We start from the raw sequence: 26,047 nt of genomic DNA, 5'->3' as shown, positions 1-26,047 counted from the left end.
TCTAGTTGCATTCGGGTTGGAATGCTCACTAAATATCACTTGCTACCATTTCCTTCAGAATAGACACAAGTGCAACCACATCTCTTAACTTTACAAGAGAGAATAACACAATTCTCTGAGAGCCCTGAGAAAGAAACGCTTCCAACTTCAGTGGTGATGGCAGAGGAGGTGGTCAGGTTCACCCCTAACTGCCTGTCCTCTGCCTACGTGCTCAGGTCAATGGCTCTCAACTGCAACCGATTTCTTAGGAATAAAGCGGTAATACAAATATTCATCCCGAAACTCAAACTCATTCGTAATGTGCTGGACGACACCTCCTTTCATCAGTCTGTCTCCATACATCACAGCTTCACCACGGTCAGAGGCAAGGCCAACTTGCATGAGCCAGTTCACCAGGTCACAGCCAAAGAAGATGCCAGTGGAGATCTTTGCACCACACCTGTATGTCAAAGGAATGATTCACCCACATGTTCTGTAAATCTGGTATCACCACTGCACGATGGGGAAAGGCAAGGAAAAATAGCAGGAAATAAGGAAAGACATCATCATAGTTAAGAGCATGTTAGAAGAGAACTTGCAGGTTTTGTACATTAGGGACATGCCAATGTTCGCTACCATTTCCTACAGACACTTCACTGAGAAGCAAAATGTATGTACAAAGTTATTTTACACTTGTGCAAATGAACTCCAGTGAACATAAGTAGCAATTTCCCTAAAAACACACACAATGTAATTCTATTTCTTGGCTACTGACTTCTCATGTACTCATTAGCATGAGCATTTCTGCAACAAAGTATCTGACTCCAGTGCACCAGGCCTGCAGCAACAGAACTCGCTGCACTTTATTCTATAATTTCTCTTCAGCTTTAAACAAACACTAACTGCTTACACATACTGTAAACAACCACCATTTAACTTTCATGTCTGGTTAAATGTTTACCATGCAGGCAGTACTAAGAATAAACAAAACCTTTACAACAAGACTAAACTAATTTTCTTTTACATATTTATGAGGCAATGCCACTAACATCTACTTAACTGCAGCAAAAATACCATTCAGAGATTTACCTGCAGCAAAGAATAATTCTGGTTATCTAAAATCTGCTCTATGGAACCCAAGCATGGGCTTTCTGGAGATGATTAACAGCTACACAAGACAGCAAAACCCAAACTTCTTTCTCTATATTTTTTTTAGGTTTAAGGCAGTAGTAACACAGAGCAAGTATGAGCATCTATTAGCAGAGAAGCAAAAATTAAAATAAATAAAAATTCATTATTACAAGATCTCAGTTACAGTATGTTTAAATCAAAGCAGATAGGCTCAAGTTAGGTGAATATTTAAAATAAGAAGATAAATGCTTTCATTTAACTCAAAGGAAAAATGAGACATGAAACTAGTTCCCCACAAACATAATATTAAAACAATGAAGCAACAAATGTCAGATTCTGATGTATTCTCAGGTGGATATATGATTAATAAAAACCAAAAAACCCAACCAAATGAGCAGCCCAAAGCCCAAGAAACCACAATAGCAGCAGAGGCACAGGAAATACAGCTGGAAAACCTGTCCTATTTAAAAACAAACGTTTTCCAATACATCTTTTCTATCTGGCATGAAAGAAGCAAGACCTTGAATTACCATAGTTTACTTTTCCTAAATGGATAACTCTATTACTTTATTTCTTATGGACACTTACTGACTTTTGAGGAAATTGAACAAACTCACGATGCTGTCAATATGTGGAATGTGGTTTTGTACTACCTGACTATTAAAGGACCACTCCATCCCATCAAACTAGTCCTCCTTAAAATCTCACAAGACAAGAAAATTACAAGTGTCCTGTTAGAACAATTCTTCATGCCTTCATTTCATACAGCAAATATCTAAATAAAGGCATAATCTTTTTCGTGTTCCTGCTGCTTCTGTCTGCATTTCTCTTCTCATCCAACTGCATATACCTGAACACATAATCCTTGATTTGGGTATCATAATTTGCCTCTGAAAGCTTTGCTGGTCTTGTAAATTGAGGTTTATGCCTCACGAGAGGAATAAGCAAAAGAAATTGTATAAACTCAAAAGGTTTAAAGGTCCTAAAACCACGATAATCTCACATATTGGGTGGCCTCTGAGTACACACTGACATCAGTTGAAACAGTTTCACCTCCTGTAAAAGCTATTTATTAGTAAATGTTCAGTCACATAAATACTGACACCTTCTTAACGTCAAAACAAAACAAATAAACGGCCTCAAGTTCGAGAAAACTGATTGACACACACACTCTGTTACAGGCGTTATCATATACATTTCTTCAGAAAGATTTTCTCTCCTAACCCCAGCTAAACACAAAAAATGGGGCAATGCCTTAATGATACAAAATTTTATATAATGTATATAAAACCTAGATGGGATAATGTGATAGCTCACACCTCAATATTTCAGTGAGAGACTAGAAACATTTATCTGTTACTGCTAAATTCTTAATCGTCACCCTGAGGTTTGAGTAAATACGCCACAACAGGAATTGCCCACAGACAGATTAAACCGCATTTCACTGTTTCCAAAAGGTGAGCTATGACCTTTGTAACAGGTTAGTAAATACGCCACAACAGGAATTGCCCACAGAGATTAAACCACATTTCATTGTTTCCAAAAGGAAACTATGAAAAGGAGCTATGACCTTTGTAACAGGTTGTATGTGCAGGGAGGAACCTTACCTTCTGCCTTTGACAATACTTTTGACACAGTGATCTCTATGATAACGAACAAACTGTTGACAGGTCATCCTGATTTCCTCAGGTACAGAGGTATCTGTATGCCCTGCTGCTTCTCTTCCTCCCCAGAAAAATTCAAGTCTTTAAAAAAAAAAGAAAAAAAAAGAAATTAAAACCAGCAAATCATCTAGAGGTATTTTTAAGGAAACTGCAAATAATAGAATGGAACTCATAGGAAGCTTATCACAACTGTTCTATTGTTTTTCTGCCCAATACTTTATATACAATCTTCCTAATATACTCGTATGGCCTTTCAACACTGAGAGGTTTTATTCTAGGCTCAGGCAGAAGGAAAGACAGAGTAGTTGGAAGCCAGCTTTAGCTGCTGGATTCATACCACAGCCAGCCCAGGCAGCTCTAAGTTGTGCAACTTCTGCCTCACCAGTGAAAGTGTCCATCCACACAATGTACTTGCATGAGGTGATGAACACAGGACTTTAAAACAGTGATGACAGAATCTGGGACAGCACTGACATCTAAGTTTTAATTAATCAGTTGAAGTTATTTCTGAAGATCCATTATCTCACCGATCCAATCACATACTTCACCATCATTTGCCAAAGATTTTGTCTATAGGGAACCTGTGGGATTTTTGTCTTTGGGAGCATCATTAGTACAGCAGTAAAAACTCATGCACAGTGAACTGCAATTAGGTGTCCACAGATGGAAGAGAAAATAAATTTGGATGTTAGAAAAAACAGCAAATGGAATGCAACATTACTGAAAACTCAGTACGCTTAAAAAAATATTATTGTTAATAATTAAGTTTATAGGTGTAAGTTTAAAGATTCTATTTACCTTCGCTTGAATGGCAGAATGATTAAATGTTTATCTAAGCCAAAAATACCAAAGCAAATGAAGCCCTGGAGGAAAAAATATAGAAAAAGCAACATTAAGCAAAACCTTTGGTTACTAAAGATCAGAAATAAAATGTTAAAACCTCCTTGCCAAAACACACGTGAAAAGTATCCCTCTTTGCTAGGTATCATTCAAAATTCATTTTGTTTCTGCTTTGATTTTTCATTTGGCCTTAAAAAGACACATTAATTCATAACAGTCTGTCAAATAAATTCTTCAAGAAACAGTTTGGTAAACCTAACGCTGTGATAGGCCACCTGACACCGATAACCAGCTATCCTTACACAGCCAGTTATTTAAATCTGTCTTTGTTAATGTCAAGAAAAGAACTGACTGACTGCAATTTGAATGCTAGAATGCTCTCCAGTTAATTCATTTTTCTGTGCTGCTTTTGTATCAAAACTACAATCATTACTTGATACTGCAGCACATCTTGTAGGCACGCCTGTCCATGGATCTGCCTTGCATTCCCCTACTGCGTGTATTAATACTGCCTTGCTTCCACCTTCATAGGTAACAAAGCTACCTTGTGTCAGTTTGCACTGAAATCGGCTACGTGCAGCTGGAACAACTATACATCTAACTGTCAGTTACTAGTTAATGGTGCTGTAACTGAAACTGAAGAGATAGCAACTTAAAGCCTCATAGCGAAAGTATCCAAGTAGCCATCTTGCGCCTATTTAGTTACGTTGCTGTAACTCCACAGAAGTGACAGTGGTGAAGCTTTCTGGTACAAATAAGGCTAAAATCCTACTCAATTTCCACAGCATTTGGCATTCAGTTGTCATTTGTAATTTTGAAAGCATTCACACACATTAAAAACACATAAAAAACATTTTGATAAGAAAGCTATCAAAGCAAAAGAAAAAGCTTAAGAAAAACAGACAAAACAGCATAAGGAGCTGGTGACTTCAGCATTGTTTGAAGACTTCAACTTACAGTGCTTGTAACAGCACCTGCTACAACACCCCCTAACAAATTAATTTTCAGAACAAACATTGATAGTACCTGACCAAAATTAAATACAGCACAGAAGAACTGCAATTCCACATACAGCCTTCCAGGCTCTTGGTTGAACAGCCACCACAAACAACTGGAAAGATTCTGTTAAGGAAAGAAAAGCAACAATGAAAACCACAAACCTAACTTGACTGTTAAAAATCAAAAGCACTTTCTTTTTACATACTAATAGATTCTTGCACAATTTTCACTGTCTTTATTTTAACAAATGATGCAGATCAAGATAAATAAGAAGGAATAAACACCTTAAAGCAACATTTTAGTTAAGCTTAATAGCTGGGGGGGAAGAGCTTGTTTGTTTTTAAACAAAATAACACAAAACACAGCAGTGTAGAGGTCCTGCCCCTTTACATGTTTACGTAAGGAACTTGCTCTAAGCTACTTAGGTATCCAACCTAACAAACACAAGATTAGCCCAGGCAGATTTGTAGTATTTGTCTTTTAGGCCTGTTTAACTGAGACCAGTGCTTTCTACATATTTTCTGCATAGTTAAGATTGCGTTAAGCTGAAGTACATACCACTTCAGCTATTTTAGATTCCTGACAGAATGAAAAGAACTCCAAAGTTAACCCCTTTGGGTGTAAAGGCTAAGTCTTTAATGTAACTGGTCTCATTTCATACATAATCATTCAGATACAACTAAAACAGACACTAACATTTGGGACACCTCTTAAATACAGAAGATGTAAAAAACATATTAGCATGGAATATTTGATACAGGAAATTTGAGAAAGGAAAAACTTCCATTTTGTAATTTAACAGAACCTGAAAAGCAACAGTAGTATCTATTCCACTACAACAGTTGTGCCACACTGTCCTGCTTTGCAGTATTATATATTTATGCCATAGTATTTTTCACTTCAAATAAAAATACTTCCCCCCTAATTGTCATCCACAAGAAGCTCAACTTTTAGCATTACATTCAAACAGAGAGAGCTATTTCTCATTGTTGCCACAGTTAAAAACTCAAATTATATCCCTAATGCACTACATTCTGGTATTTCATGCTTTTACATAGGTGCATCCACCTCCACAGCTGGGATCTAGTCAGTAATAATGCTTGGCAACACCAACTTCACTAGGTTGCCTCCAAACCACCTCTAGAAGCAACAAAATTGCATTTTCCTCCCATGCCAATTAAAGCCTTAAATTATTCTTCATTACTAAAGCACCTCAGAGAAACCCAAGTTCCAATTACAAGCACAGAGCGAACAATTTTTGTACAGTGTCCTTCAGCTGTAGAATTCACTTTGTACTTTTAATTGATCATTGTCCAGAGAAGAAGACTAACTCTTGACAAAAGTGGGAAGAGGAGCAGCAGTGATTAATTAATGACCAAATGATAGAATTCCATTTTTTCCCCCCGTTAGGGTTCTCCAGTGTGGCTTGCTCACTAATGTCATAAATCTTAATTTGTCTTTAATTTATGATGCACTGAAAAATTAATTTTATGATACTGCTCTTCCAGTAAGGAATCAAAATAAAGCCTCTGACTTTTAAAATGAATTATTATATGAGTAACTGAAAGATTTTCACTGGACTGTCTACATGGCTTTCCTAAAAATCATTCCATCTCAATGAGTTTAACAATACGGGGAGAAAAAAATACTTACAGCAAGCAGGCCAACAATAAGAAGTAAGCACAGCAGCACATGTCTGGCCAGCTGCTTGTCTCCGGTCTGCAGAAGCTGCTCTTCCTGAGCCAATATGCAGGTTTGAGCACTGCAATGACTCACACACTGATCAGCTGAAAAACAAACCAGAATTTTTCATTAGGCTTCTAACTTACAAACTCCACAAGCAAACTTGTTAATGTAACTTGCTGAGTCAAATTACCTTATAAGTATCTGTACTTAAGTCACACACACACACAACTTAATATCAGCTTCGACAATAACATGTTAAAAATCTATTCTCAAATGAAACAGCAGTTTATACACACTCCTAAAATGAAGAAATTTTTTGCAACAGAACACTTATTTCAAAAATTTAATGGAAACGTAAGTTGTGGTTAACATTTAGAAAATGTTACTAGAAATAAGAATAAAATATGCATTTCTCATAAGAGTTTTTAAACTTCTGGAATAAGTATTTCAAATACACTGTCAGCTCTAATGTTTTTACTCTATCTCAGCATTGCTGAGCTCTAGATCAGACAACCATTCATATTTATTTCAGTTCTGTGACTGTATTTTTAACACAGTATATCAGAACACTGCCATAATTCTATCAATCAAAAGAGCCAAACACAGAGAGAATGGTGCTTGTCTTCCCGCTCCAGGGTTCTAAGGAATTCTGAGTATCTTCCTCTAGATGGCAGTGAAAAACTTCCTGGCAAGGTCATACCTAAGAATTTGCACCAGATACTGGTCATAGCAGTTCAATGGGACAGTAGAAGGGTCAGTAATTATTGCAGCCAAAGTTACACAAGTGTATTCATTACAATTTGCTTTGACTGATTTATAGTTTTCAAGTGTTCACTCAGTAGGTCAAAAAAAATTTCCACTCAATCTTTAGACATTTTCTACCTTATCTTTTAGGATAAGAAAATTAAACTGGCCTTCCTCTATCACTGGAAGACATTCTTACCATGCTTGTCTGAATTACTTAGTAGATAAAACAGTTGGCAATAGGTGGAAAGCTAGCATTTTGTGAGGAGACATAACTAAGTATGTTTCAGTGTGAAATATTTAGATTTGTTGAAGGTTATGTTGCACCCAAACAAAGAATAAGGATATGGACTTCCTTGTTAAGGATGCAAAAAAACCCAAGAAAAATAAAATAGGAAAAAGAGAAAGGTTGCACTGCAGCTTTGATTACTAAAAGCGATGTACGATGAGAATGGGCTGAGCATGCAGTTTTCCATCAGGTGCTGAACAGTCACTTGATCCATTTTTTCTATTACAGTGACTCCTAAGGCCCCTTAGTCAATTTTCTCCATCTCTCTCCCCTAGACGTGAATAGTACAGCAGCACGGACATTTGATCTCATCTGCAATAAGTGTTTGCTCCTCTAGGTCTCATTCAGGTTTCTCATTCAAAACCTGTGCGTGATTACAACAAAGACTTTAAAGGCCTCTTAAGAAGACACGAGATACGAGAATGTAAAAAGGTGTCTTTAAGTTGAAAATGTGAGGGAAAGCAGGGTTATGCATTCAACTTCCCAGGGCCCAAACAAGGCAATGATGGAAAGGTAAAGTCTGAATGCTTCAAAGGACTTGTTAAAGTAGCTTAGTGGTAAAAAAACCCATCCAAAACAACTGCCCATCTTGAGCACTGAAAGATTACTAACAACTATCAGGTAGAAGAGAACAGACACCCAACATATTGCCCAATACTTGAAGTTAATATGAAATGTAGGTTATTCAGGTAGAGTTGAGAGAACAACAGCCCAGTTTCTTTGTGAGAACAACACACATAAATGTTGTGGAAGAGCTTGTAGTATTAAAACAAGGAGACAATACTGCTTTACCTGTCTCAATTGGAGGAACTTTGCTCTCAACAGCATTTGACATTGCTTTGCTCTCTTTAGCACAGGATAATTCACCATTTGTTGTTTGACAAGAACAGCAACCTATTAAGCATATACCATAACAGGACAGTTAGCTTCCTCCATAACCATAATTTATTTTCCAAGTATAACAATATATTCTACACAGCTTTAACTATTATGCTTAAAAATAACCCAAAAGGAGAAAGCAGACTTAATTTTTCCAATGGCCTGAGAGGGTAAATGGATTACACTCCAAATATATAGAAATACTTAACATAGCACTACTATCATGGAAGCAACACAAGTACTTTTAGCTAGAGGGAGAATATACAGGAAGTGATCAAAAAGGCTACACACAAACAAGGAGGATTAGACACACAATGAATTGCGATACTGCTGGCATGTAATTCATTCTTAGAGAGACAGTTTAGTGGGTAAACAATCTAAGACACCTAGTGAACTGCATGTATCACATCCTTATCAAGACACCACTACTTACATAGAACCATACAGGTGCTTTTTTTCCTGTCCACTTCCCCCATCTTTACCATGATAATGATCAGACTTTCCTTAGAAACATAAACCTAAATCCTTGGGCAGTTACATCTGGATTTTCTTCTGTCCTACTGTAACACTTGAAGGTGTAAACAACTGTCCTTCCCAGGTCAGAATTAAATTTGGAATATTATTTTATTGTATCCTGAGCCATTTCTTCTTTTACAAATCTATTTTCTCTACCTCTTTCTGCAGATGGCTTTGCAGAAGATCCTGGAGAAGGATGTGCAGAAGATCCCAGAGAAGACTGAGGCACAGTGGTTGAAACTCGATTTCCCTCGCTCCCGTCCACTTCAACCTCCTCCACTTGGCTACGTGGTGAGTATGGGTTCAACACTTCATAGCTTGACTCTTGCCTACTTCTGTTCATGCACATAAGTGAGATACCCGAGATCAATATGCTAATGAACAGGATCACTGCTGTGGTAATTATCTGTCAAGAGAGCAAAGAAAATACACTTAAATACAAAATAAAGGAAAATAGTTGCATATATCTGTCTTTCTAACTTCTGTACTTTCCTAAATATACTAACAAATGCATCTGAATAAGATAGAGTTTTCTGTATTTACTGCTCTTACAGCACTGAAAGAGCAATCAGTACATGAAACTAATTTTCATTGCCTGAGTAACTCAGTTTTACTTTTTATTTTTAAGTGGGGACCCCTATTTCCCATGCAATCCAAAAATGCCACTGCATCACCATCATCATCCTTCCCCTCAGGATCATTACTATTCCAGTTTAAGTTCTGTTCAGGTACCTTTTAATTCCAAAGAGGAATGTGCTCTTGTCACTCTTTGGCAGAGCCCTAATTTCCATGCTTTCAGCAATGGGGAGCATCCTATTAATTAACCTTTCCTTCTAATTGTCTGCCACTGATACCCAGAGTCCACTCTGTGGCTATTTAACACTTGTGAAAGCTCCACATGAATAATCCTAAGAGACTCATAGCCTCTCTATCCATAAGAAAGACAGAGAGGAAACATAACAAATATCTATGCTAGTGCACTTTACATCCTCTGCTTTGGGGAACTATTTATTGGTAGTTCAGGCTCAGGGCTTTTAACCCTAGATCGTGCAGAGAAGTCTCTCATAATGCAAGCAGTTACTGCTACACAGGTAATGTAGATCCTGCCTATTACAGACCAAAAGACATTCATTAGCTATTGGATAGTAACAATTTTAGATAATTATCAAGTGAGACTACAAATTAGTCACCACGAAAAGTGCCCTGCAATTCATTACCACTCCTAAGCCTTTCCTTTGGGAAGCCTACTCCCTCTTTTTCTTAGTCATAGTTGCCTTAACATAAAAGATCCTTGCTCAAACAAGTTTTCCTAATGGTTCATTACAGAAATACCTTTTTGTATCAATCTAGAAGCATTCTATGATGATCCTGTTATTATGGCAGCCTATACTTCAACTGAAAGCTACTTACATAAGAAACAAACAGAGAACACGATTTCTCAATAACGTATTGGAAACGGCAGAAGTCTGAAGCGATGAGGATGGAACATGCTCATACCTGATGTTTTCCATAGAAAAAGGCAGAGTCAATACTGGTGTCGTTACGTTCACCAACAATCAGTAAGATTCCCACCAGAACTGTTGGGACTCTGAAAGAGCAAAATATGAACAAAGTAACATATTTAGCACGATCCCACTAATTCTACAGGGAAGCATTGGAATTAACTTACCCCCATCCAGCTATGATAATAAACCCAATGGGAATCTTGACTGTTTCTCTCTTCCTCAACAGAAACAAAGAGAAAGATAGTAAACCTATAAAAAACGCAAAAGAATTTCCTTGTTTATTATTAAAAAGGGAACTGAAAATTACAGAATCTAAATACACTATGATGTGACCTGCCCAATAATTAAGATATTCTTCTCAGACCTTCAAATCATCCAAAATTCTTTTTCTACTTGTATTCTGAGAAAGCAAAATAGAAACACCTATTATCTTAAAATATCATTATTAAAAATGAAGCACTGAAGAAATTCCAGCACAGTTTATATTAAATATACACTTACTAGTGCTTACAAAAGGTTCATAAGTGTTTAAAAGATATAATAAAAACATTTAAGACACAAGTAACTTACTTATTAAGGTATCAATAGCAGTTGACCTAGACTGACAATCTTAAGTAACCAACAAGTAACGTTGTATTCTGTTACACCATTTCTTTACAAACTGACCAGTCCTTTATGAAGTCAATGATAAACTTCATTAAAAAGTTGCGTGTATTTTTACATACATAACTATATATGGGAGTATATTCTGGGAATGCCTTCTGAGTTCTATTCTCAAGTCAGAAGCTCAGCAACATTTCCCGTGCTGAAGTAAAGCTAGTATTTACTTCAGGCTACACTGATCATGAGCTACTTATTTCAGCTAAACACAACTTACTCCACAAAAACACCACAGGAATTAAACCCTTAAACTTCTGCACTCAAGAACAGTATATGAAGTCTCCTGAATACTCAAAGTCTCTTTTTTCTATCATACATGTAAGGTTCTCCAAGTTTCTTGATTCATCTTTCAACTCTACTTCAAGTAATCCCTGCATTAACCATCTACACAAGCAGAACACTCACATTGTTTTTAGAAATTGCAATTGCCAGGGGAAAGAAATGTTAAAGCTACTTTCGTATTTCCCTTCATTCTGTATTTCCTACTTTTCTGAGGCATAAGGATTTTAAATTATTCAGCATTAAGAAAATTTAACATTCTAAATTCAACAGTAATTAAAAACTGTCAATAAGCTTTTGACTAGCTGAAGGGCAACCCACACCATTCACTCTATTTGTAATTGCTTCTGCCTTTAGAACATGTTCTTGTCTTCTGGTAGAAGCTTGCAAGGCTGCTGTATCTAGCAAAAACAAACAAGACCTGCCCTAGGTATAAGTTTCCAACAGCAGAAGCAGTGCCTGACACAGCCTGGCCTTGCTAGTGCTACAGCCTGGCGCAGCTTAGAAGTATGTACATCTGTAGGATTACATACAAGTGAAAGGAACAACTACTTTGAAGAATAAAATCAAATTATTTCAGTACATCAATCTTTTATTACAGTATCTAGGTTCTGCCTAGAAAAAATCATACCTGTCCACAGGTAGGTGCTATAAAGCGAGCTGTAGAGGAATATAAATACTAGGATCTGCATGGTGATGTCTTTCTCTTTCACAATGAAATTCCATACCACCATTCCAATGCAAGCAATAAACTGGAAAGAAAGGTAAGATGCCACCATTTAAACTGTGAAAGCAGGATGACAAGAAAAACAACACGGTGTAATAATGCTACAATAGGCTTTGAAACTCCAGCCCCAGATCCACTGGAGTGTAATTTTACGACTCGCATAGTTGTCATAGCAGTAAACCAGTGCAGCAGTAAGCTCAGTGTTACAGGTACGTAACTGACCAGCCTATCCTACTGTCAATGGGGATCTTTTACAGCAAATACATGGCTGAGCTCAACTGGGAGTTAAGAAAATTAGTAAAAATTATATAATCTTAATCTTTATATATTATAATATTATAATAAATGACAGTTTTAGTATTGAGGGAATCTGAAAAAAATGGGCTGAAATATTATGGAAACAGTTATACAGTAGTTCAATTTTTTAAAAAAATTAAAGGTAATGTTGCTGTTATAGACAAGAAGCACCTGCAACTCTCATACATGACTTTTTCAAATGTTGTGACTCCACGATCAGACCTCACAGAGTTTATTCTCCCTCTTTTTTTTTTTTTTTTTTAAAGCACAGAACACTTGAGAAAGCACTACCGCATAGACGTATTACAAGCACAGGCTGCTCTCACTGAATTTAACAGCAGTTCTGCAGTTGACTTCAGGGGAAGAAGGAACATGTACTCTAGACTCTGAGTTTAAATAACAATTAAAATTAATCCAGAGCTATTTGACTTTTCCCTTCCCTAGCCACCAGCCATGGATTTCCACACCCCTCCCTTGCATCAGCACTGGCACCTGTCTGATCCCTCCGTGAGCCACCTCAAGGAGCTAAATGAGCATGGGGATCAGTTTCCTATTCAGCTCCTTGAATCAGGTCTCCATGGAGTCATACACACACTGCTGCTGATTCTGGCATTGCTGCCTTCAGACTGGCATAAACTGACATGGAAGTGCACCCAACACCATTAGGCAGTATCCTCCAGTGCTAAAAATATATTTCAGAAGCTGCTCTCCGTTCTGATTGCTTATAGTCCTGTTTGAGAACCATACTACCAGCATCAACTCTCATTTTCTTCAAGGTGTATTTCAAGGCACAGAAATTGTTTAGACAAGTTGCATATTAGATTCCCCTGCCCTTCTTAGATGACTACAAAGATACAATTATTAGAAACCAAAGTTGAAAAAATGTTAAAAATAGGATTTAAAAAAGCCCCAACTTCATTCTTCTTACCACTGACCTGAGCAACAAGTAGATTTGTTGTAATCATATGAGGAAGCTGTTTGTATTTCTTACTCAGAAGAACAACAATAAGAGACCAAATCTGGAACACACAAGATATAATTGAATTAAGACATTAATTTTAGAAAATTCCAACTTTTTCCAATATGAATGTTTTTATTTTTAAAAAAGCAAACATAATAAACACTATCTGTAGTGCCTATAAAGCCAAAACACAATTCACATTGAACTTCTGGGATATCAACCCCCTTTTTAAGAAATGGGCACCCAAAATTTCTAGGAAAGGAATTTGCTAAAGTTAAATTAAAACTTCCAAGCTAAACATTTTCACTAATACTCATTAATACTTCATTAAATAAATATTTACTGATGTTTCTGGAGCTGAAGTTTTTACATAGCCTCCATTACCGTAAAATCCAAGCACCTCACATGGTTTGATGTAATTATTCCCTGTGAGGTAAGCTAGTACAGTTATTTCCCCACACTCTATTATTTTTTTAAAAAACAAAGAGGGACTAAGGGCTTATAGCTGACAGCTCATCCACACACATTTTATCTATGAGGCAACCAAATCCCAAACTCTCAGGCCTTGCATCAGTGCTCTAATTCACTTACCCATCTTCCTCTACAGTGCAGCTTTCCAGCTGACCCATTGCTAAATCAAGAAGATTTTTAAACTTCCTCATCCTTCTGCAACAGGATACAACGATGAAATGTGAGTTTCATCTTATCATGACTCGATTTGCTGCTTAGGTACTAGCACTACCCTGACATAACAGCGTGCTTTTGTATTTCACGTTGCCAACACCTACCAGAGAAACGAGGCTGACAATGCTGATGTCAAAGCTGACATTTTGGAGTGCAGATGCCAGTGGGTTGGGGTCCATAGACGGAATGGTCAACAGCCAAGCAGAAACATACATAATAGGTGCAGACACAAAAGTGCTTATCACCATGCCTGAGGTAATCTGCAAAGAGAGTCAAACGCAACAAGAGCAGAGGTAATCAGGCTAAATAATCTGCTTTTAGGAATACAAAATTGTGCCTTTGACTTAAACATACATAGACCTTTAACGAATCACTGAGTTGTTTCTATGACAAATTATTTAGAATTTTAGCCAGAAAATAACCATTTTAAACATACAGTTAAAGTGAAAATTATAACAAGCTTCTGAAACAGTAGGAATACAGAGTTCCCTCCCGTAAATTCTTACACAGCTTGTTCATGGGTGTCAAATATATAATGACTACAGCCTACAGGTGGATTTACAATGTCACAATTTCATTTTAGATGCAAAGATTCACACCGCAAACAAATAAGCAAACATGTAGTTATGCAAATACTAATATGCATCAATTAATGAGAAGAAGCCATATATATTTACATTTAACTGATGTCTATCTCGGCTTCTCATTGTCCTTCTGCCTTCTAGAATAATAACAGTGATCAAAGAGCAGGTTTTTACTCATACTACAGATCTCTGTTTTAAAGAGATTTGCAATCCAATTAGTTTGTTGGGCACAAAATTCTATCTTGTAAAGTTTACTTTTACTGTCCTTTTTTTAAAATTTTCTTTAAAAAAAACCCAAAAACCTAAGCAAACAAACCAAAACCAGATAATGTTAAAAACAACAGAAGTCAACAGGAATGTTTTAATGTCACTTCAAGTGGAAGAAAGGAAAGTTATAAAATTTATATCTTAAGTTGAAAAGATAACTGATACCCTCTACTTAAAAAAAAGTAAATACATTTCTATTGCAAGATTTAACTGAAGGGCAACACAACAGAATCAGTTAAAGCATAAGTTCTTCCAGAAAATTTCAGTATTAAGTTAGCACTGTTCTTACTGAAGTTAGTAACATCATTTCTGTTTTTTCCTACAAAAACAGCAGCTCAAAGATAAGGTCTTTGGGAAAAAAACAAAACAAAAAAAACCCGCCCACAAACCTACAAAGATACAAGTTATTTATATTTAAAGCTATCTTAATTCTTCTTACTAGAGTAATGAATAAGAAAAGTATGAGGACTTATGAATGTGTACTATCAAGACATTTGAGACATCAGAATTATTTTGCTTAATTAATAATCCAAAATACAATTTCTATCTGAGATCTAGGAAGTACAAGTAAATCTAAGGAGTTTATACTACAGAAAAGCAAATTAATCAAGCCTATTCATTTATTTAAGTATTTCATCAACAAAGTTAACCTCCAAGTTAGTATATGTTTAGGAAAAGCTAACTACGTACAATTCCTACTTCCATATTAAACTGGCTTGCAAATATTGCGACACCAGGCGCTGCTGGAAAAACTCCATAAAGAAATGCATAGTTTGATAAACTGGTGTGGTTAACTGCGCTGTCACTCTTGTCCAAGAGTTCCACCATTTCTCTGCAAAGAAATGGCATCATAAGTCTGAAAAGAGAGAGAAAAAAGTAATTACAAAAAAATATTACTCAAGCTGTAGCAAAACTCAGAAAATGAACCAAACAGAAATTCAAGGCTTGTTTGAATACTATTAATGAAAAGCAAAGTACTGACATCACTTTGAATGATTGCCTTTACTTTTACCATGACATTTAGCAGCTGTTTAGAAACTTGAGTCACAAGTAAAACCAAAAATATACATTAAAAAATAGTGAAAGTTACACAATCTCTGGGATATGAGCACATTTGCCCATTGTTCAGACACGTTCTTTGTATAAAACTCAGATTTAGAAAGGTGGAATATAAAAAACCTCCTCATTTTTCAACTGTTAAAGTAATAGTAGCCATAAGCAGTCTTCAGCTTTGCAAATTAGACCACCTTTACATAACTTGTCTGAAATGTACCAAGAGCTCAGGATTAAGTATCCCATTCTGAAAGTTTTGGCCAGCAAGAAAAATCCTTCATCAATGCTATTCGGTTTGCCTTTAGCAACACCCCAGAACTCACATAGACTCACTATGTAAGCCTTACACCGGTCAATTATTTAAACTCACCAGTAAAGCAAAGTAGTACCATCAAAAAACATTTTTTCCTCTCTCTCTTTTTTTTTTTGTTTGTTTTTTTTTTGTTTGTTTGTTTTTTGTTTTTTTGTTTTACAAAATTTGTCATTGAGCTGCTTTACAAACCAGGTCTAGCTACTAGCTACTGCTAGTATTGATATGCAAATAAACCTTCAAATTTTACAGTATAAACTTAATCACCAAACAATCATTCTATTATATTAATTGTAGCTCTGTAGCAAATAAAATATTTAGTTCACCAGTAACTGAGATATATTCAAGGGAATGTAATGATGGCATAAATTCTAAATACAAATTGTCATTTATTCATGCTTAAAAGTGAGATAGTTTAAAAATGCAAAGTGATCATTTTTAAGCTCTTCCAACATAGCAGTTTCAAAAGTTTATATAAAAACTATTACTTAATCCAAAGAAAATGCAAATACTAATAAAATAATACTTAAACTCTATCTTGTCTAACTATTTAAATAGTAAATTTTAATCCAAGCCAGTAATTCCCCATATACCCAGTTCATGACAGACGGCCTGTGGGCAGCCCAGGAAGCCACAGCACCCCTGAATTTTTTTCTCTGCAGAGCCTGACAACAGGTTTGTGGTGTGCAAAATTTCTTTTAAAAGTTGACAGTTGTACACTCTCAGAGCCTGGGAAGCACTCACCCAAAATACTGCAAGTGAAACACACTATCACTACAATGATTTTCAGAGAAAAGCCATCTGACCAGCATATTCAGAGCTTAAAACAGGTAGAGAACAAAATTATAAAAGTACATAAATCAAACTTACAGTTTAGCTGTGATGAGAAGGATCAGTGCAACAAACATACCCTTTGTCAGTTTTTTTGTTTGTCCCACCATAGTTAGTCCAAGGTAAAAAAGTGCGGAGCCAGAAAATGAACTTCCCAGTCCGTCAAGGAAGTTTTCAAGGTATTCAGGAATTTTCTGGCCAAGAATAAAGTTTGAGCCAATTCCTATGAAGACCATGAATACAATTGGGTTCTGCAAAACTCGAAGGAGTGCTAGGCCCACTATTTTGATTTTCTTCTGTGACACAGTGCGATTATCCCTCCACTTCTGGATTTCACAGAAGATAAACCCAAGAGGGTTTAGCATCATAAGAGATATTGGAGCCACTAGGTAAATGTACTGGAGATATTCTGGGTAAGTGGTTTGATATAAAGCTTCAACTAGAAGACAGGAAATGAAAAGTGATGAGTGATAATATTTCAGTATAAAAATACATTAATATTGCAATTAAGTTTTGTTGTCTGAAAACTAGAGAAAAATTATTTTATTATCCTTCAGAGGCAACTGCATTTACAATCAATGTAAGATGACGCAGTAGGAGAAGCATATGTGCCCCATCACCACTAGGCCACTGTCGTCTAATGAACACATTAAAGATCAAAGATTAACTATCCAACACTATCTAATGATTCTATGAATACTCAACATTTTCAGGAAAAAAAATAAACAATGTAGCAATCCCACATGCCCTTTGAGTCATCCCAAATGCTGAAAAAAAGAATTTTTTCCAGAATTACTTTTCCTCCCCAGAAACATGAGAGTCGTGGAGAATGAATTAAAAAAAAACCAAACAACATCAATCAAACAAAATATTTTGAAAGTAGGATTTTGTTTCCTTTTAATTATAACACCCTATATTAAGGGCACTTGTAAAGCTTGAATCCTGCAGAATGCAGATGTTTCTTGTCTCCTTATCATAATTTCATTACTTCATATTGAAAAATGGAAAATTAAAAGGTGAAATAATGCATATGAAGCACTTTCTTACATAAGCAGTGAAATAATGTTTAAATTGCCACCACTGCTTCATGTCTGCATTTTAAATATGTTTTAGAAACACAGAGTTCAAGGGAAATTATTTTAAAACTACTAGGTCTACCCTGTTGTATCTCCTATATATGTATTAAATGACAAATTACATCTACCAAAATTACTGTTTATCTGGTTAACAATCCAGTGTTTATCTGTGTAAGAATGCCATGTTAATTTTCTAGACTTCTTTGGAAAGATAACATTTACCTTTTACCTGCCTTATAATGTTATTATTTCCAACAGTTTTCAGCAATATGCAAAGTGATGCTTTCCATTTTAGTTTTTCCTACTCAAGTTAGAGAGAAACACATTCTTTCCCAGGAAGAAGTATCACAATGTGCAGGTGCAATTCTATTTTACTACAAAGAATACAGAAAAAAAAAAAAAGGAAGCCCTATTACATGAACACACCTACTAGACCTTTCTATGGGATAACTTAGCACTCTTAAAGTACTAAATAAAGTTTAAGATCACTAAGCAGCCAACTGGTGCAGGTATTTCCATTTCCCTGTATATTAAACCTGCTCTTTTTCCAAAAAAGTTTTCCCTCGTGACTATGTTTTTCAAAATCCATAAGATTTGTGCCTTTATATTAGTTAAGCATCTGGAATGACAGGATCTACTAATTGCTAAATCAGCATTTACTATAAATAGCCTCCTCTTTAGATTAAATAAACTGACATTCTCAATTAGTTGATTTCCAATATATAAGAAAAAGCACTAAAGGTGCTTTTCCTTTTACAAGCCATGATTAAAGTACATATACAAGAGCTACCTGTCCTAAAATTCTGAATAAACTGCTGAACGGAACTACCAAGCTTGTGGTTAGTTACTGCATTTAACAAGCCAGTTTTAAACACTAAATATATTCTGATAAATAAAATTACTTTAAACATGCTGGACTCTTTTTATGTAAGTCAAAATTTTCTAACACCCCAAACCTTAGAGCGATGTTTTTATGCTGCTTTATACAGAATGCCCATTTCAATCCAATGCAACTCAACACAAGTCATATGTAAATAATGCCTGAGTGGAAAATGTAATAAATCATTCTTTTTTGTCAAAGTGACACTGTATACTTAATACAATATATTAAGCTCTGTAAGTAATTTAACTGATGTATGAAGACACAACGCATTTTCCTGAGTAGCATAAGAGGAACCAATGTAGACTGCTAAGCCAGTGGGGAAAAAAAATAGGAAATCACTAAGGCAGTGAAAATAATCCACAACTTCTATCTCCAATGAAAAATTTGCTTTTTATTTAAATCAATGTGCCTGCTTTCTGATCATAACAAAAAATTGAAATTGAAGATGTTTTAATACTTTTTTTAAAAAATCAATTTTCCACAACCCAGCTGCACAAAATTACATATAAATCACACACTAGTTGTTCATGCTTAGTACAATGAGCACCACTAAAGTCACAGTAACTGAGTCATCATCCACACAACACTTCTACACCTATGCTTTAACAACACAGCACCAGAAAATAGATGAAGCTGTTCTGTAAGAGTTGTATCATCCCACCTAGTAATAAAAACCAAGCAGACAAAGCCTTCTATTACAGTAATTCTATCTATATTGGGGGGCGTGCTAGCAAACCTCTGTACCAGTTGTTTCTCACTGCAAACCAACATCAGTTTGTAGTGTACAACTGGCACAAAACAGCAATTAGAGAAAAACAGAGCGATGATCTTTGAAAATTTAATCTGCTCAACAGCAAAAAATAGCATAGTAATGAAAAAATTACATGGATGAAAACTCAAGACATTATTTATCTATTTAAGAGTTCAAACTGCCTTTTTAAATAGTGTTATTACAATACACAGATTTGTCAATATTGATTTTTTTCCTTCACAAATTTCAACTGAAGCAGTCTTTAAAAATATATTTCCATTAATAGATAAAGTTTTGCTCAAAACAATACCTACCATAATACATAAAAAGAAATAAGCAAGGCTTTCTTTGTTGCCCAGTCCTACAAACACTTCAGAGAAGCCACTAACAATAAAAAGTTTGCACAGCTGACAGCAGGAACCAAACACTGGTGAAAGTTTGGGGATGGAAGGACAGGAAAAGAAATACACAGCTCTAAGAAATAAACAACTTCTAAGTGCCTCCAGTGTTACTGTTAAGTATTCCAGTAAAGCTCTTAATGAACTAAGTGTTGTGAATTTGGCTAGATTGGACATAGAAGAAATATGAATCATATCTTATAAATCATTAAATACTTGAAGAAAAATGTAGTCTGACAAGAAAGTCATTCAAAGTAGAAGGAATGTTTTAACTAGAAAGACACAGTGGAAATACGTTCAGACAACTTCAAAATAGAAAAAAAAGATAAACCCTAATTGGTATTTTAATCCAGTATCAAGAAACAAAGACGTAATCCTCACAGCCCTATTTGTGATACACTTTTGATTTATCTTAAAAGGAATAAAGCTCAGGAAAAGCGGGAAACAGTACCTTCATCTAGGTAAGAAAGAGTTTGCAATTGCATTTGTCTATATTTTATACATATTGAACAAATTTAAAGAGAGTAAGAAAGATTCAAGATTCCCTCGAGAATGCTGCCCTGGAAAAGGAAGAAAAAAATCTGCCAACTCCTCAAGTAATCTAAAACACGGAGCTACTTTTTGTTACATATAATCTGGAATTGCATGTTTAAGCTTCTCTTTTGTAACTGCATTTTCAAGTACGTAATCAAATACCTTGCTTTTGCTTTGTTAAAACAAACTTGTTTTCTTTTTTCGTTCTTAACCTGGTCTGGACAGTAAGAGTGACCTCAAGAGAATCTGAGAGGCACAGAACACCTTCTCTTCAGGGAGTAGCAAACAAACAAAACATAGTCCAGGCACCCTCTCCAAATGTCTGTTCTGTTTTTAAGATCCTGATACCTGCAGTGTGGTTTTTTTGAGCTAAACCAAGAGATAATGTCAATTGAGTAGAAAACACTGCAGCTGTTTCAGAGGCCACAGGTACAGGCTCATACTTTGTAAAGCAAGAAATTTTGGTCTTCGGGGAAACTCTGGCAATTTCCTGGAAGGAAAATATGCCTGAAGTAAGTGGAAGGTAATTCATACCAATTTTGAAATTATATTTTTTAATTTTTTTTTTAAACTGATTTACTTTAACATGACAAGATCACATAGCCAACTGTAACTGTCTCATTCATACCAGCTGACAGTTTTCTTCCCTTACTAAAAGTACATGGTCTGAGGTCAAGAAACGTGACTTGAGAAATTGCTTAGCTCATAACTTCAGTTCAGAAATCAATTTCAAATTATGGAAAAATAAAAGCAAACATGTCTAGAACACTGAAAAATAATTTTAAAGAAGAAAGCATAAGGAACTACTTACCTATTGGATATCCCAGTGCAAAGTCATTGCTTTGTGTAGCAAAAATAGGGAACAAACCTGCTTTGCTAAATCTGTTCTCAGGATTGGCTACCAACAATGTTAAAATGCAGACTAAGAAAAACACAGCAGCTTTGGCAACTAAAATACTGTACAGGAAGGACCAATTCACATTAGAGAAGTTAAGTACTACCATGTTTTTGAACAGTAGAGCTGGGAGTGCAAAACGGGACACAAAATTTCCCAGTCCTTTAGCCTGAGTTGATGTGATAATGTTGGCTCTTCCAGCTATGTAGCCACAAAGAATTATTCCAAAGCATTCTAACAGGGCTGGGAAAAGCCTGCTTATTGACATAGAAGGAGTACTGCCAGTGGTATTGAGTCCAACTTGTCCAGATAAAGAAATAGACATATTAGCTGAAGCTGAGAAGTTCTTTGCATTGAAGTCTGAATAGCTATCCATTTCCTTTGACCACCTCTTCCAAAAAAACAGCATGAAATGATCTCATCTGTAAAAGAAACAAAAGTATTTATTTACTAACTTACAAAACTGTGTTTGTGAATATTTATGGTATCACAGGCTTGCTGACAGAAGAGTTTACACTTACAAGTGCATTACAAATAAATAATGAGACATATAATAAGTAGCTAAAGAGAACAAGTCTAAGAAGAAGGCTGAGAAATCATTTCATACACACAGCATCTTCATCTTCATACATCGTCTTCTCACAAGTCCACACAATTCAACAAAACAAAACAATTTGGGCTACAAATCCCCAAAGAAATTTGACAGTAACACTGAAATATAAAAACTAGACATAGATCTGGCATTCAAAAAGCAAAAAATCCATTGGAAGGAAAGGAGGTATAACAAGGACATTTTTTTTGTTATAATTCTAGGATCTAAACATCATTCTGAAAAAATTACAACCCTTCAGCACTTTCCAGTTATTATTTCAGAAAACAGTAATTGCTAAATTCTCAGTGTATATTCCTCACTTTCCTGGACAACCATTACAAGCCTAGTTAACTCTCTAACAGAAAAGCACATGACCCTTTACATATTTGTTAGCAGCTTGTACCCTTTCTTACCTCTTCAGCAAACTGTCAATTCTGAACTGCAATCTCACACACTCTTTGCTTTCAACTATAGAATTGTTAGTTTTCTTTTCTAACTCCTTTTGTTTGCCTCAAGACATCTTATCTCAGGTCCTCTCTAAACCACGTCCTACTTGGTTCTTTTTCCTTCACGATAAAAATACACTTTAAACTCCCAATATTAAAGTTCCATCCTTGACCACCCTTTAACTACTGCTGTTCACCTTTGCTTCCACACACTCAGCTTTACGCATGGTCGGGAGTCCTCCTTCACCTCCATCTTTACATCCTATTTAATACAGATTCTGCCTCTGAAACAGGTCTGACATTGTGAGAGGCCAAAATCTTCTTAGACACTCAGAACTGGTGTTCCATTTTCATCCTTTGTGACCATCGTACACCTTTATCATAATCATCCTCCTCTTGAAATTTTGTCCTTCCCATATTTTTTGTAATTACAGCTCCTTCTAGTTCCCCTCCCATCTCTATCTGTTCCTATAAAAGGATCCCTCTGCATTTCTGTGGGTGCTGATAGGGCTCTTTCCTCATTCCTCTTTTGTCTCCCTACATCCTCTGCTTTCGTATTTTCATAAGTGCTTATACAGTTATAAATAGATGAGTCATAGATGTCTCTTTTTAATCCAAGACCTGTCTTCTTCTGTTAGAACTATCATTTCAACCTGTCTCCAAGATCTCTTTTGTGAATATCCTGCTGTCAATTCAAGTCAAATGAGCCTGAAACTGTTCTCCCATTCTCCCAGAAAGATGCTCCCTCAGTCACTCTGTGCCACATATCTATTTTGCTAGATGCGAGTGACAAAGATTACAAAATCCTCCAATTTGAGGGAAACGCAAACTTACTGAACTCATATTAATTTGTAACTCTGTTGCAAGGAAAATAATAATCACCTATCAGTATCAGGGGTTTTTTGTACACCTCTCTACAGACTCATTCTCCACACACCAAAAAACCCTTGCTTTCATATTCTTTTACAGTCTAAGCTTATTCCCTCTTAATCTAACATGGAATAACAAGAGGAATAGTCCGTACAAGAACATGAGTGACAGGCAAGGAAGGTAAATTTCACCAAGAATTGTAGCTTCTCCAGCCCAGCACAAAAACATCTGGCAAGGCCCTCTCTACCTTTGAGAATGACTGACAGATGAAATCATCCTATCATCCTTCACCAAGTGTACCTTGGTTTGTGTAACTCTGACCTCTCCCAGTGTTTCAGTATCATATGCTAACGGTACACTTTCCAGCTAGCAAGGAAGGGATCCACATATGACACAGTGGCCAATGATTTAATTCATCATGCTATTGCTTACCCATATTCCTACACACTGTTCTTTAGTGAAATATAAGTGTGCATTAAATTAAGTATTTATGTGCAACAGATACATCTTATGACTCCTGATATTTACTTGCTACCAGCCACCCCTGTTGAAGTGGCTGACTATAACACAGCAGATTCTATATGCAAGTAGACACGTAAAGTTTGCAAATCTGGTGAACAGAGGAACATCAAACACCAACACTCAGTGCTCAGTAGCAAAGTCTTGCCAGAAACAGATACGGGTTTGGTGGTGCAGTTTAGAAACACGTGCAGTCCATCAGCTAACTCTACATATACAATTTTGACACAACTAAATTCTAAAGTACTCTGTAAAGGAAGTCAAGATAATTTACCCCATTTTGTAGAGATGGAAACTAAGGCAAATGCGGACTGATTTGCCATAAGCCACTTAACATATCAGTGCCAAAGCTGAGATTCCCAATTCCCAAACCAGTGTTTGTACAGCACAATGGCTAGAACTGTGCAAATTAACAACTGGTTTAAGAGCCTTCCCAGCCTCTTTGTATCCTGTCCTCAGGGAACAGAGAACTCCTAACAGCCAGGTAAATAAGCAAGTACAGCAAGTAAGAGCAAAGGTGAGATCTTGTATGCTCTATTTCACACCCTGGCATCCAGCATACACATATTCACATGTAGCATAAACTTTTTGACTTACGACTTCTATTTATGCCCAAGGCTTTCAGTAAGCAATCCTATAATGCAGCTGTAATTTATCTGGACTGAGCAGCTGCAACATCCAAATCTGTCCAGTAGCCTTGGCTACCTCTCCTCCCAAGGCAAATGAGTCTCCAGGTAGGGCTTATTTTAAAGGTTGCATTTTTCTTATGTTATAGATGATACATTCACCCAGATGTATCTGGACCAGAAGCTCAAAGCATCGTTGACTATAGAACGATAGAAAAACTTGCTGTCAATAAATATGACAGCAAACTATTTATTCTACTAGCAAAACTTAAGGAAGTTGCTGGGATTTGCAAAATATCCAAAAGAGGATCAGAGACAGATTTCCAATACTGAATTCTTGAAAGAAGTCAGCCACGTTCTACACTAGCTGCAAGGTGAAAAGCAGGTTTTTGGTGCAGCCCCACCCCAAATCCTTCAAGGTTGCAGCACTGCATAGAAGCAAGGCTCCTGGCAACACATGTTCAATCTACTCCCTGCTCTGTTGAGGTATTTTTTCAGATAAGCATAAAGCTTTTTCAACCAAATGCAACATTTGATCTGTAGCGGAAGCGTATTTTGACTGTATCTATCCCTAAATTCTGCCATTCCTTCTCATCCCCTGTGCCTTCCTATCCAAAGCTGCATCTTTTACCATCACGTCAATACTACTGACAAAATGTATTTTCTGGTATTCTTATTCACAAAAGCCACAGCCTACATACAGTTATATAGTGGGAAGGACTTTTACCACTACAACATCTCCTTCCTCTCTTTCTCTCCTGAAAAGTGGTTTGAGCTATCCAGGCTTTTGCTTGCACAGATTAAGCCTTCACAGACAAGTCGATCAATGCAGCTACACAAGTCCACACTTTAAAACCAAAATTATGCCTAAATCCCCTCTGTATTAAAATTATTATTTATCCTCATCATTACAAAATACAGAAGTGCCTTTGTCCCCATTTTATAATTCAGGACTTAAATATGCAGAAGAATTGACTCTCTAGTTGTAACAGTCAAGTAGCATGTGCTAAATCCTGTACCTTCCTCACTAGATCGAAACTGACATCAAAACTACACACCCACACATCCTACAACCCTATTTTGTGAAGTGCCATAAATATTCTTGCAGCCTCTCTTCAGGCTATCTTCACTTTGAACTTCATTACAAGGGACCTTGTAAATTCAGACAGCCCAATTATTGGTGCACCACGTGAGTTCCAAAGAGAGAAACTGCATCACAGTAAAGCTGCTACCGGCACTCCTCAGAGGGCTTTGAGTGTGAATCAGCTCTTCAGCACCAGAGACGTGCACATCCCAAAACATTCATATTTATCAGAGATTATCTATTGCAGAGCTGTGGGTATTTTTCAGAAATGCAAGCTCTTGCACAGTGTGCTGCTTAACACAGTGAATACAACTCTCGGCCCCTTTTGCTCTATAGGATACATGCATTTACATAACTGTGGTGAGATTATGTAATGACTAATTGCAGATTTAACATACAGCCTTATCACATCTGAGGCTTAACACAAACTAGCATCTCACACAATCAAAAATGTCTTAAATTCACAGTTCTTAATGAAATAAAAGATA

At 36.2% G+C, this 26,047-nt stretch overlaps 1 protein-coding gene across 1 annotated transcript; it reads right to left on the bottom strand.

Annotated features, from left to right (window-relative positions):
* On the bottom strand, window positions 1-21,831 carry GPR155 (G protein-coupled receptor 155). The gene is made up of 15 exons (XM_010164846.1): window positions 21,339-21,831; window positions 16,925-17,324; window positions 15,382-15,547; window positions 13,945-14,100; window positions 13,131-13,214; window positions 11,803-11,923; window positions 10,397-10,481; window positions 10,225-10,315; window positions 8,884-9,133; window positions 8,125-8,226; window positions 6,267-6,400; window positions 4,641-4,736; window positions 3,573-3,637; window positions 2,718-2,855; window positions 1-439 (listed from the first exon to the last, which is right to left on the bottom strand). The coding sequence occupies exons 1-15, from the start codon at window positions 21,829-21,831 to the stop codon at window positions 217-219; spliced, it is 2,604 nt and encodes an 867-aa protein (XP_010163148.1). The 3' UTR covers window positions 1-216.
* Between the last annotated feature and the right edge of the window lie 4,216 nt (window positions 21,832-26,047).

Source organism: Antrostomus carolinensis, unplaced genomic scaffold (assembly GCF_000700745.2).
Source record: "Antrostomus carolinensis isolate BGI_N321 unplaced genomic scaffold, ASM70074v2 scaffold3763, whole genome shotgun sequence".
NCBI lineage: Eukaryota > Metazoa > Chordata > Aves > Caprimulgiformes > Caprimulgidae > Antrostomus > Antrostomus carolinensis.
The sequence above is the reverse complement of the archived record's forward strand: the minus strand, read 5'-3'. Positions and strand labels throughout refer to the sequence as shown.

Bases quoted from the DNA above. Each gene is read 5' to 3' on its own strand.
- GPR155 (XM_010164846.1), bottom strand. From the start codon at position 21,831: ATGCTGTTTTTTTGGAAGAGGTGGTCAAAGGAAATGGATAGCTATTCA. The intron at 13,215-13,944 runs GTAGGTGTTGGC...TGTGTGTTCCAG, and splicing joins TTGTCAGCCTCGTTTCTCTG to ATTTGGTCTCTTATTGTTGT. The intron at 11,924-13,130 runs GTCAGTGGTAAG...CTTTCTTTCCAG, and splicing joins CAAATCTACTTGTTGCTCAG to TTTATTGCTTGCATTGGAAT.